At 42.9% G+C, this 12,567-nt stretch overlaps 1 protein-coding gene across 3 annotated transcripts in view; it reads right to left on the minus strand.

Annotated features, from left to right (window-relative positions):
• Window positions 1-7,184: 7,184 nt before the first annotated feature.
• AFTPH (aftiphilin) overlaps window positions 7,185-12,567 on the minus strand; it is a 69,925-nt gene continuing 64,542 nt past the window's right edge. For all 3 annotated transcript variants that reach the window (XM_058551092.1, XM_058551093.1, XM_058551094.1), the window contains one exon: window positions 7,185-8,314. In XM_058551092.1, coding sequence (XP_058407075.1) covers window positions 8,170-8,314 — 145 coding nt within the window. In that variant the 3' untranslated portion in view covers window positions 7,185-8,169. The remainder of the gene's footprint in view (window positions 8,315-12,567) is intronic.

Raw genomic sequence — 12,567 nt, forward strand, 5'->3', positions numbered from 1 at the left:
TGATGTTTCCCACGGCCAAGGTGTGAGGTGAGGAGCTGGACGGTCCCTGGGCCATGCTTCTCCCCTCCCACTGAGTAAAAATAGATTTCAGTAAAATGTCTCCAGTCAGCCGAGGCTTGAGTTTATAATGAAAGGAGAGCCCCTGGTGTAGCTTGTTCTGGCAATAATCGTGCTGAATTTGGGGTCCTGGGGCCATGATGAGGAGCCTGGGCCCAGAACCTCAAATTTAGGAGTGAGTCACCCTACCAGGACCGCACCACCTCCAGCCCCAGTGTGGAAGTCCTGCTTTGGATAACAGAAAGGAGGAAAAGGAGGGAAGTAAATGGGATGTTGAAAGCTGATGGATGGCAGGGCAGGTTTCAATATGGAGCATACCTTCAGGTATGCTTGTTGTGTCACTTGAATTTAATGACTGTCAGTATGACATCTTCTTTCAGGAGTATCAAGCTTTGTCTGAGGACCCAAGAGTGTGGTCATCTGAGCCCCTCTGAGCCACCCTCAGGCCTCGCTCAGGGACCCAGAGGCATCTTTATCGATTTCCCATAAACATCCACTCAGGACACCCTCTGGGGAATGGTCAAGACGAGTCCAGGTTTGGGAGTCTCCTATAGAGCTGAGTACTTTTCAGCTGGGGCCTGCCTGGTGGTGTGGGCTATGGAGCTGTGCCCCAGGAGCGGCCGGTGTCACCCCACGTCCAGCCCCTGCTTGCCGCTTGCGCAAGGCAGGGATTCAGGCAAAAACAAACCAACCAAAACAAACAGCTGTTGGCAAAATGGAAACCCCATGGGGTTGGGGTTGGTGTTTGGGGGCTGATTCAGAGCTTGGAGAATCGAGTCGGTATTCAAGAGAACAGGACATTTTTTTGGAAAAATTCAGATGGGGGTTGAAGTGGGGTTCACAATATTTGCAGGCAAAGACAAAGTACAGATTCTGGAAGGATGCCTGTCCATTTCACTGAGGAGGCTCATGCAAAAACTGGTTTAGGAAGCAAATAAGGTGAAAGTCTGTCCATGTGCTAGGCACTGTGCCAGGGACCAGGGGGACAAACCTGAGTCAGACCCCGTCTCTGCCCTCAAGGAGCTCACAGCCTGAGGGAGAAAGATGAGCGGAGATGAGCGGAGTGGTCGTCATAAAGCAAGGCGACACCCTCCTCACACCGAGAGGCTGATAGTCTGCGGTTAAGCATTCAGCCTCTGGAATCAGACAGACTGAGTTTTAGACTCTTCTGCTTTCTGGCTGAGTGGCCTTGGGGAAGTTACCTAATGTTCCAAGTGTGGGTTTCCTCACTAGCAAACTGGGAATAAGTACAGTTCTGGTACTTCTTAGGGTTACTGGGAGGATTCAGAGAGAGAATGCGTGCAGAGCGTCGTGTCTGGCACTCAGCAGCGCTCTGAATAATGTAAACTAGGTTTATCATGAGTGTTATGGTATCAGAGAGGTTGGCCAAGCACTCTGGGAGGCTAGAGAGCTGGCTGTCTGAGGAGGGACGGGGCGGGGGTCCAGAAAAGCTCTCAGAGGAAGTGATGCTGACCCGATGGTGAGACAGAGCATCCCTGTGAGGGGGGCGTTGGGTGCCTGGCGAGGAGCTGGCTGTCCAGGCAGGAGCCCACGGTGCAGAGGGGATGCATGTGTGACATGCCAGGGAGTTAAGACCTTGTTGGGGAGGCAAAGAGGTACCGTAAAGGATTTTTAACAGGAAAAGAGCACTCTGTCGTCGTAGTGGAAGATTCGATGGGAAGGGAGGAAAGGCGGGGAATTCTGGTCAGTGCGGAGGCTGTTGCAGTAGTCACATGAGAGACTGGGGGGCCTGAAGGAGGCAATGGCTATTTAGGAGGGATAATGGATAGGACTCCAGAACCAATAGGATCAGGGATGAGGAAGGGGAGCAGGCTGAGAGTGAGTTGGGAGTTTGGGCAGCGACTGGAGAAAGGACCACCAAGGCCAGCTATGGGGCAGGGGTGTGGGTGGAGAGCTGGGCAGGCAGGTGAGAGCACGGACCTGTGGCGCACGGGCTTGGTGTCTGGGGTCTGTGGGACATCTGGGTGGGGAGGGCCAGAGGCTGTGAGAATCTCCGCGCAGAGCTCAGGGGAGGGGCGAGGATGCGGATCTCCAACAAGAACATTTGTCACCTGTTCTGACGGAGGATGCCATGTAGGAAATACCATGAAGAGCACGGCAGCCCCTTTTCTGAGGCAGACACAGCACTGATGACACACGACCTCCTCATTCTCACTCCTTGACCCTGTGACCTTTTGTAACCCTAGTCACTGACCCTCAGGAGAGAGACAGTGGCACGGGAGGGGTCATAAGCTTGGGTCAAAGGCGAGGCCAGCGGGTGAAAGCTGAAGGAGCTCCAGTCACAGTTCACAACGAAACTCAGGGTGTAGACAAGGTGACCATCGTTTTAGTCCCCAAATGCTCCTTTCCCAGGAAGGAAGGGTGCAGTTTTGAAAGAGGTAAATAAAATAAAATAAAATAAAATAATAAAATAAAATAAAATAAAATAAAATAAAATAAAATAAAATAAAATAAAATAAAATAAAATAAATAAAATAAAATGGTAAAAAAAAATAAAATGCTTATGTGAGGTGATATGAAGTGCTGTCCTCAGAGGGGGTCCAGGCTGAAAAGATGAACTAAAGTGACGGATGACTGAAACCTCAGAGATCTATTAAGGGCGGCCTGAGGATTCTGGAGGTCAGGCTGACTTTGACTTACCCTCGGGAAGACAGCCATATTCTCCTGCCATTAGCCTTTGATCTGCATGGAACACTGACCTGGATGAATAATGAAAATGCAAAGTGATTTACTGAGTGCTTACTATGTGCCCACGGCTATGTGGATTATCCTCATCTAATCTCCCATCCTGAGTGGATGTCATTTTCTCTTCCACCTGTTTTCTCACCCTTATGCTTCTTTTGAAGCACTAGTCACAGAAATTTTCAAGCTGGATGAGGTGCTGGAGATCCATGAAAGGCCACAGGTGTAGTGTGGCCGTGCGTGGCAAGGCTTCGCCTGTTCTTAGGGTCTGCGGGCAAGGTGGAGAAATGTGGGTGTCACTGTGTTGAGAAGCCCCAGGCAGAGTCTCCTGGCTCAGTGGGAGAGGAGGTGCGGAGATTTGTGCCGGTCAACACTTGGGTCGGGGATTGGATCACGAGGGGTATTTATCAATCTGTGGGTGACAAAGCTGAGGAAGGAGGGAGAGGCTATATACTGGATGGTAGAATTGGGGAGAATTGGGTGAAGGGGGTCAAAAGGTAAAAAATAGAAGAGAAAGAGATTTGGTGAGATGGACAGGCTGAAATAATCATCTAAAGCTAATAAAATAAAGTTGTAAAAGGATAAATGTAGAACTCTGTTTTTAGATTTAAAAACTCAATGACCACAAGTAGATAAGTGGATGATAGAGAAAATCTGGCTTGATGGCAGTTATGGAGAAAAGGCTGTTCACACAGTGAGTTAAAGACGCAACGTTGTTGCCGTATACAGTAATGTGATTTTAGGCCACTTTTAAAAGAAGTGTCTGAAATAAAATAAATATGAGCCCCATGCCAGTGACGAAGCAACATCTGATCCAGTCTGGGGAGCACATTTTAGGAGGAACTTCAGCAAACTGGAACAACATCCAGAGGGGAATGTTTATGGTAAAGGCCTGGAAACCATGTCATCATGGGAGACCTGGTAGAAGGTGGGGATGGGGAACATGATAGTTGTCTTCAGATATTTATGGAAAAGGGATTAGGTTTATCTCATGCGGCTTGAGAGGAGGTACCTTGAACCAACAGGAGGTTATGGGGAAGCAAGTTTCCCCTCAATAGAAGTCCTAACAATCAATAGTGGCCACCAAAGCACGTGTGGTGGGGGGCTGCCTTGTGAGACTCTGAGCCCACATAAGGTCCCAGCAAATGTTCAGGCAAAGGCTGGACTGGCTACCCATTCAGAGGGGAGATGCAGGAGGGTGTAAATGAAAAGGCAAAGAGTCAGGAAAACTGGATTCAGGTCCTGCCTCTGGCTATAGATGTGTAATGTTGTGCAAGCCAATTTCCTTTTATGGGCTTCAATTTCTTCAGCTCTGAGAATTTAATCATCATTGGCTTTGAACTTTTGGTAGCAATGGAACCATTTTATCAAGTGAAATCTTCCGCAATCCACCCCCCCCCAACCCCCCGGCCTCCGAACATACAAGCCCAGTGTGTTACTACTGGACAGCCCCCTCGAGGCAGGGGGAGCCCTTCCCCCCGGAACACTGCAGGGCTCTTGGGAGTGGTTTGCAAAGCACTGGACCAGCTGATCTTCCAGCCCCAAACTTCCATGATTCCCTAAGATTTCTTCGTACCTTAGTTTTCAATTCTATAGACCCCAACCATTCATTTTATGCATGAAGTACCTGAGACTTAGAAAAGGGATCTAGCCAAGAGCTTATGGCTGATCAGTGGCAGAGCTATATTTAGAATACACAACTCCTAGCCTATCTGGGGCCCCTGCTATCTCACCAAGCTGCTCCCTACTATCATCCATGATTTGTCTTAGCATTTGTTCCCCCAAGGTCCCAGCAAACCTGTGCTGCTTTCTACAGATTCTCTCTCCCTTGGAAAAGCACCAGGAAGGCAACAGATCCAGTCTGACGCATCGCTGCAGCCTGAGACAATGACGCTGGAATTCATTTCTCTATGTATTACTTTAGCTCAATGAAATACTGTGTGTATGAGATGACAAGTGAAAAATAGGTGTGGTGCCAACTTCCGGTTGTCCTACATTATCTGTTCACTCTTTCTTCCTTACACTAGAATCCCTTTTAGATGGCAGCTCAGAATAAAAGTTTTAATTTCCCAGTCTCTTTTGCAGCTAGATATGGTGCTGCAACTGAGTTCTGGCCAATAGATTGTAATTAGAAATCTTGTGTATAGATTATGGGAAGTGTCTTTAATGAGAGGGAGAATGCCCTTCTTCACCCTTTCTTCCATGATGCCTGGAATGCAGGCATGGTGGCTGTACCGTCAACAGCCACCTTGGACCATAAGGTAGAAACCTTATGTTGAGAAAAGTGGAACAAGATAGTAAGAGCTTCAGTCTCTAATGATCTTATGAAGCCCCATTAACAGCCGCAGACTGCTTTCCTCTTGTTTTACAGGCAAGAGAAATAAACTTCTACTATTTAAGCCACCATTACCGTTTTTCATCAATTCTGTCCTTCACTGTAGACAGCAGTAGTTATACATCACTAGGAAAAAGAAACCACTGCCAACTAAATGGATACCCCCTCTGATTGTATGACACATTCCAATTTCAGAGAAGTTCAAATGTGACACAAGTGTGAGTCTTATTACATGAAATGTAGTATTTTGGGTTTTTGTTACTCATAGCCAAGCCTAATCCTAACTGGTTCAAGAAACATGAGGGAACGAAAGGATGCCAAGTTCTAAATAAAGAACATGATAATCAAGTAGAGGGAAGAACAAGTTTCTATATAAAAGAATGACTCATAAAAATAGTAGTGACACATGACTCAATTTAGGGACAGTTCTTCTCTCCTTCCCAGTCTGGCTTGGATTGACTGGGGAATTATGTTTGCCTACTTGGATTTGGCCATCAAGTGAGACGACACGCAAGGGGATGAGTGAGCTGGCTTTAAGATATCAAGGACACACAGCTGATTGCTAAGCTAGTCTCCACTGTGTGTGATTTGGCTTTTAGGGTCTCAGACTCATTGGTTTCTTCTCCCCAACTCTGCAGGGTCCTCCTGGTCGACTTGGAGAAAACCAAATGGGCAGCTGCTTGGTGATGATCAAAACAAGCTTGCAGCCAGCAGGTTCTCCCTTAGCTGAGGCCCCAGGGAGACGCTCAAGGCTCTGCCGGCACCAGCCACTGCTATTGCTTTCTGGTCTGGTGCAAAGCTGAGCACTTTTGGTCCTCAAGGTTAGAGTCCTGACTTTAACCTATGACAATCCAATATTAATGTACCTGTTGTGATTAAAACATCAAAGGCCAGTATGATAAACAAAAGGGAAATCTAAAAGTGGATGTAAGATAAAATATCCATTTTGTGTGTCACTAAAGCAGGATCACTTTCATGAGGAAGGCCCAGTTGCTTGTTTTTAAATAATAATGCAATAACTTGTTATTTTAAGTGATCCTTTCTCCTGTGACTGCTTCTTGAATCTCCTGGGACTCCAGGGGCCTTCACAGGCTTTGCTGGCTCTGCGCTCTGGATATCATTTATTGACTGTCTCCTCATGTAACAAGTGTTTTACATTTATTATTTAATATATCAACCCCACAGGTAGGCAATCTCATTCCCATTTTTAAAGATAATATAATTAAGGCTCAGAGAAGTTGATCAACTTTCTCACAGTAACACAGCTAATAAATGGGCTCTGAACTTAGGCTGGTGAAGGCTGCCATTACAATTCAGTTGTAACGTACTGCAGACGCAGCCTTTTAAGTTTCAATTACTGAAATGTGTAAAGTTCTGCTGGGGAATACTTTTATCTTTCCATTCAGAATGTCCACTGGGGACTGAAAACTTGTGACTATTCTGGAGGAAAGCCTTCTCTGAAAAAGACAAAAACAAGTTGGGGAAATAGTGGGAGATGGACTAGATAAGCATCATCACTCCATGCCATACTTAAATTACACTTAGGCAACTGTTCCAACGGCCTGTGTAATAACCTGGCAACACAGGAATCTCTGTCAATGACGGCGGTGCAAAAGGGCTTCACAGGAACATTCTCCTAGCAGATAAGGTGGACCACCGTCGGGCTGACCGCCTACTTCTAATGAAGTATGTCATGTGATCTTCTGCTGAAGCAATATCTAATAACAATATTTTAAAGTTACTTTCAGAAATTTTCTGCTCACCTTAATTTCATACATATATTTGTTTTGGAAAGAAAAAAATCCTCTATATATCTCCATTTAACTTTGCCAATTCTGAAGAAGATATGTTCTAATGAATCATAGGAATTTCTTTTATGATCTCATGTTCTACATAAAAACAGCTCTGCTACTAAAAGTACTGATCCAATTCTTATGGGCCAGATCTAATTCCTTCTGGTTTCAAACAAAGTGGAAGCCCTACCAAATGATTTCCTCTGGATTGAAATATGTTAAAACGGAATGAAACTTCACATCCAAACTCATTACATTTTCCCTCAGATACCAAAGTATAAAGACACCAGGCAAAATTTGTTTTAAATTATTTTATTTTTGTGTAAGCTAAAAGGAAATTTACACACTGAAATCTCAAAAGACCTTGGGCATGCACATTAACCTTGTTAGAGGTTCTTCTACATGTCTCTCTTTTTTCCATAGGAATTTCCCCAAACATTTAAAACCCATAGTTTTTACTGTATATACAGCCTAAACCATAGCAATCTATGATTATGTCATTTTACACTGTGCAAAATCCTCAAAAAATAGTGGTACGATAGAACAAAAAAATCAGTAACAAGTAAATTTCATTGTAAGACATTCATATATTTTGGTCCTTCTCCAAACCAAAATGATTTAAAACAGAGACAATCTCTTTAAACCCCTCCAATCAAGTTCTGACAATGATCCATACGCCATAACAAAAGAGCAATCGATGAAGTACCTTGCAAGAGGTGAAACAGCAATATGCCAGATTGAAGAGACTCAACGAGTGCAAAAGTTTTAACAAAAGCCAGATCTGCAACAAACCCACCACATATAAAATTAAAAAAAGAAATTTAAATGGGTACGTTGGAGCTTATTTATGACAGCAAAAGTAATTCAACATATGATATGAAAAATTAATAGGACATTCAATGCAATCTGAAAAGACTGAAGGGGATTTCACAGACAGTGGAGATTTGAGTTTTTAATTTTCTTTTTTTTATTTCAAAAGTTTTGTAAGAAGGACACCACCAGTGTATTTCACAAAGACATAAATGTATACACCCCAGCAACACAAAAAGAATAAATCTTCAAAAATGTTCACCCCCGATTATTTACATTTTTTTCTAATATAAATTTAGGACTTCAGTATGTAAATAAATATACATTACTATGTATACCTTTCTAGTGCGGCTTACCAACAAATCAGCTGAACTTGAATTTTTTTTTTAATTAGAGCAGGTATGCTTTTGATGGTAGGGAAGGGATGGAGGGAAGGAAAAGCAATTGGAACTGTCCAGTTCACATCAGCTATCAGTCTGCTTTCTCCCGGGAGCGTGTGGAAGGTGTCAGTGTGGCCGGGAACATCAACACCTTGGCATGCATGAACGTTAGGTCAGGAAGGCTAGCGATCACCTTGACGGCTTCTTCACTCAGGTGCTCTTCTCTTTTCGGTTTCCTATTGACAAAGGGAAAAAGAGAAGTGGGTTAATGTGATTTTGCTGTAGGTCAAATGGGAGAAAATTCACTCTCAAGGAAGATCGTTAGCAATCTGCGGGAACCTGAGTATCTTTTCCTCTGCCAGTTCCTGAACCTTGTAATACTTGTGTGTTGTGTGCTTGCTGTGCCAGATGCCAAACCTCCTCTGAAGAAGCATGCCCTGTTTCTGTGTGTTCATGATAGCCGGGCACGTACATACAGATATCCACATGGACCTGTGTACAGCTCACAGCTTTACTGAAGGCCAGAAGCATCTACCCAGACATACTTTCAAAATGTTACTAAGCAGAAATACAATGCTGAAGCCCTAATAACACTCCGCCCAACTGGATTTCCCCTGTCCCTCTGTGAAACTCCAAAATTACCTCAACGTAAAATAAAGTATGTCTGGCACAAGACCTCGTAAGTCATTTTAACCTCAGGCTTTCTTCATGCCCAATGGGGAATTCCAGGAGAGAAAGCCCTCAGCTGAAAAACACCCAGTCTCAGCCCCACTGGGACTAAGACAACAGGCCCAAAAGCAGCAGCACGAGGGCCAGCTGCTGACGTTGAGAAGGACGTCCTTCCAGGCAGGAAGGACTCAGGGAGATGGGAGATGCTGAAACCCCATGGGTCCTGTAGATAGAGTACATTTACTGCACCAGCCCCCGTATGAGAAGTGGGCAGTTTGGTGCCTGGCACAAACAGGAAGAACTGGTGACCCAGCAGGTGAGCTGTAGAAAATGCCACCTGAGCCTCAAATGCGGCTCAAATGGAGCATATGACGGTAGTCCAATCTTTATTTTTTCCAGAATGTGAAATATACTGAAAGAATAGTTGTAGTCATACAGATACTAATTTTAGACCAAGTTCATTTAAAATTGTTGGCTCTCCAAAGCTCAATTTTCTTTCATGGTAAAGGATAATTGGTGTTAGGGGTGACACAAGTTATTTCTTCCACCTGCATATTTTCTTTGTCGTTGGGATGGGGAGCGGGAAGTCAGGAGATGAAGCAAGAAAGGAAACAGAGATGTAGGTCTTTATTTTATACCTAGACTTTTCTGTTACCACTTTTGAAGTTAGGCTGAAATCAACAGATTTTATAGAATGACTGAAAAATCAAACATCAGACTTTTAGGACAAAAGGGGGTCAGCCTCAGGCACACTGAAACCATCAGCAGATCAACCAATACTGAACTCAGTTCTAGGGTTTCTCAGAAGAAGGGAATAGCAATCCAAAATTTTTCTGATTAAAACCTAGACTTTTTAATTGCATTTAAATGGTGGCAAAACTATTAGGTGGATGTTTGATGGGGAAATGGATATCTGCATCACTCCAAAATAAAACCAGATAGTTCATTTTTTAGTCTTAAAGTGAAAAACTGGAAGTGTGTAATGGAAAAGGTCAGCATCTCACCAGTGGTCAATCTTAGCATCACTAAGAGTGGAGTCAACCAGATGTCACGTAGCTTCTGATGCAATATAACACCTACGATGTATTCTAGCCAAAATGTTTTGCCTGAATCCATCAAACTTATGGATATAATGTTCAGTTTACAGGAAATCAGGGGAATAGAGAAACATATTAAATACTACTTGAAGGAAGCAAATAGACAAATCCAGAGGTTGTCTGCAGGACAAAGGGACTGATCTTTTTAACAAGCTAGTATTAAACTGGAAAACAAACAAAAAGAGATATGGATAGATATGCTAGGTTAAAGGAGACTTAAGAGCCATGATAGCCAGGTATAACAGTCCTCTGCTTTGTCCAAACCAATATTCAATTTATGTGAAACTGGAATATAGCCTGGGTATAGAAAATGAAAATTTACTGAAATTGACAGATGGAGATCAATGCCTGCAAGAGTACATTCAACTCAGCACAGACTATAAAATCTCATTTTTGGTTAAAACAACATACATAGGTGTATATTTGCATAGAAAAAGATCTGAAAGAATACGCACTAAGTTATACTGATCTGAGTGGTAAGAATGTGATACTTTAATGTTTAACTTTTGTTTGTATTTTTTAACTTTCTATAATATATCTTACTGCTTCTGTAATGATAAAAGGTTATTAAAAACAGTAACCAAAAAATTGCAACTAAATGCAAAGACTTGCTCTTTGTGGAGTGCAGTTGGAGTGTGGGAAAGGAGAGCAAGGAAGAAGCTTTCATCCAAGGAACGGTTGGTAAAGATTATTCTTGAGTTTCCATCAATGGCCTTATTTCAGAGGCACTACTTAGAGGCAATATGAAATTGTAATTAAAAAATAAGAAAAAAAAAACAGGGCCAGCCCGGTGGTGTAGCAGTTAAGTGTATACGCTCTGCTTTGGCAGCCCAGGATTCGCGGGTTCAGATCCTGGGCGTGCACCGCACCACCTGTCGAGCCACGCTGTGGTGGCATCCCATATAAAGCAGAGGAAGATGGGCACGGATGTTAGCCCAGGGCCAGTCTTCCCCAGCAAAAAAGAGTAGGATTGGCAGATGTTAGCTTAGGGCTGATTTTCCTCTCACACACACAAAAAAGAAAAAAAGTTTACATAGTTTATAGTTTGTGCATTTATCTATAATTTTATTTATTTATTTTTTTCCCCCAAAGCCCCAGTAGATAGTTGTATGTCATAGCTGCACATCCTTCTAGTTGCTGTATGTGGGACACGGCCTCAGGATGGCCAGAGAAGCAGTGCGTCGGTGCGCACCCAGGATCCGAACCCGGGCTGCCAGCAGCGGAGCGCGCACTTAACCGCTAAGTCACGGGGCAGGCCCTGTGCATTTATCTGCAGTCACTGTGCAATGATGTGATCTAGTTTTTTTAAGAATATAAGAAGAAAATGCTTGAGGAGACTTTGAAAATAAAAAGTTATATCATGAACTTTTCCCAAAGCCAAAGGCAGTGACCTAATTTTGATATATATTCTCTCTAGCTAAGATTTATCTTTTTTGTCAATGGAATACAATTGAGAGCCCAGAAATAAACCCATACATTTCTGGTAAATTGATTTTTAACAAGCGTGCCAAGACCATTCAATAGGAAAATAATAGTCTTTTCAACAAACAGTGCTGGATATCCACATGCAAAAGAATGAAGTCGGACCTCTACCTCACACCATACTAAAATACTTGAAATGGATCAAGACCTAAATCTAAGAGATGAAGCTGTAAAACTCTTAGAAGAAAACACAGGTGTAAATCTTCCTGACCTTGAAGTAGGTACTGGTTTCTGGGACAGCTATAACCAAAAAGTCAGACAGTAACAAGCCTTGGTGAGAATATGGAGAAATTGGAACCCTTGTACATTATTGGTGGGAATGTAAAATGGTGCTGCCACTTTGGAAAACAGTTTGGCAGTTCCTCAAAAGTTAAACATAGAGTTACCATATGACCCAGTAGTTTCACTCCCAAGAAAATGAAAACATTTGTCCATGTAAGAAGTTCTACACGAATGTTTATAGCAGCATTATTCATAACAGTCTAAAAGTGAAAAAAACCCAAATATCCATCAACTGATGAATGGAGAAGCAAAATGTGCTATATCCATAAAATGGAAGATTATGTGGCCATAAAAATGAAAGGTAATGACACACGCAACAACATGGCTGAACTTGAAAACATGACGCTAAGCGAAAGAGGCTAGACACCAAAGGTTGCATATTGTATGATTCCATTTATATGAAATAACCAGAATAGGCAAATCTATAGAGACAGAAGGCAGATTAGTGGTTGCCAGGGGCTGGGAAAAGTGACAGATAGGGAGTGACTACTAATGGGTATGGAGTTTCTTTTTGGGGTGATATAAATGTTCTGGAATTAGTGGTGATGGTTGCACAACCCTGTGAATATACTAAAAACCACTGCATTGTTCACTTGAGAAGGGTGAATTTTATGGTATGTAAATTATATCTCAATTAAAAGGTCAAAAAAGAAAAAAAGATGTATTCCTTTGGGCAACTAGTCCTTTTGCTTATATAAACTTCAGTTAGAGATCTGTAGCTACTAACTACCTGGCCACCCACTGATTAAGATTAGGAAGTAATTTTTCTCTATATTAGAAAAGGAGTAAGCAAGAAGATGGAACTATTTTAAAATGAAGAACTTGCATTTCTTTAAAGAGTGAGAAGTCACTTTTACAACCTGCGTATGGAGAGAAGAGCACACGTACCTTCTCTTCCATATGCAAAGGCACTTGGAAACAGTATGGGATGCTGTTTGTTACATGTCAAATTCCTCTGC

The sequence above is a fragment of the Diceros bicornis genome, chromosome 12, assembly GCF_020826845.1.
Source record: "Diceros bicornis minor isolate mBicDic1 chromosome 12, mDicBic1.mat.cur, whole genome shotgun sequence".
Taxonomy (NCBI): Eukaryota; Metazoa; Chordata; class Mammalia; order Perissodactyla; family Rhinocerotidae; genus Diceros; species Diceros bicornis.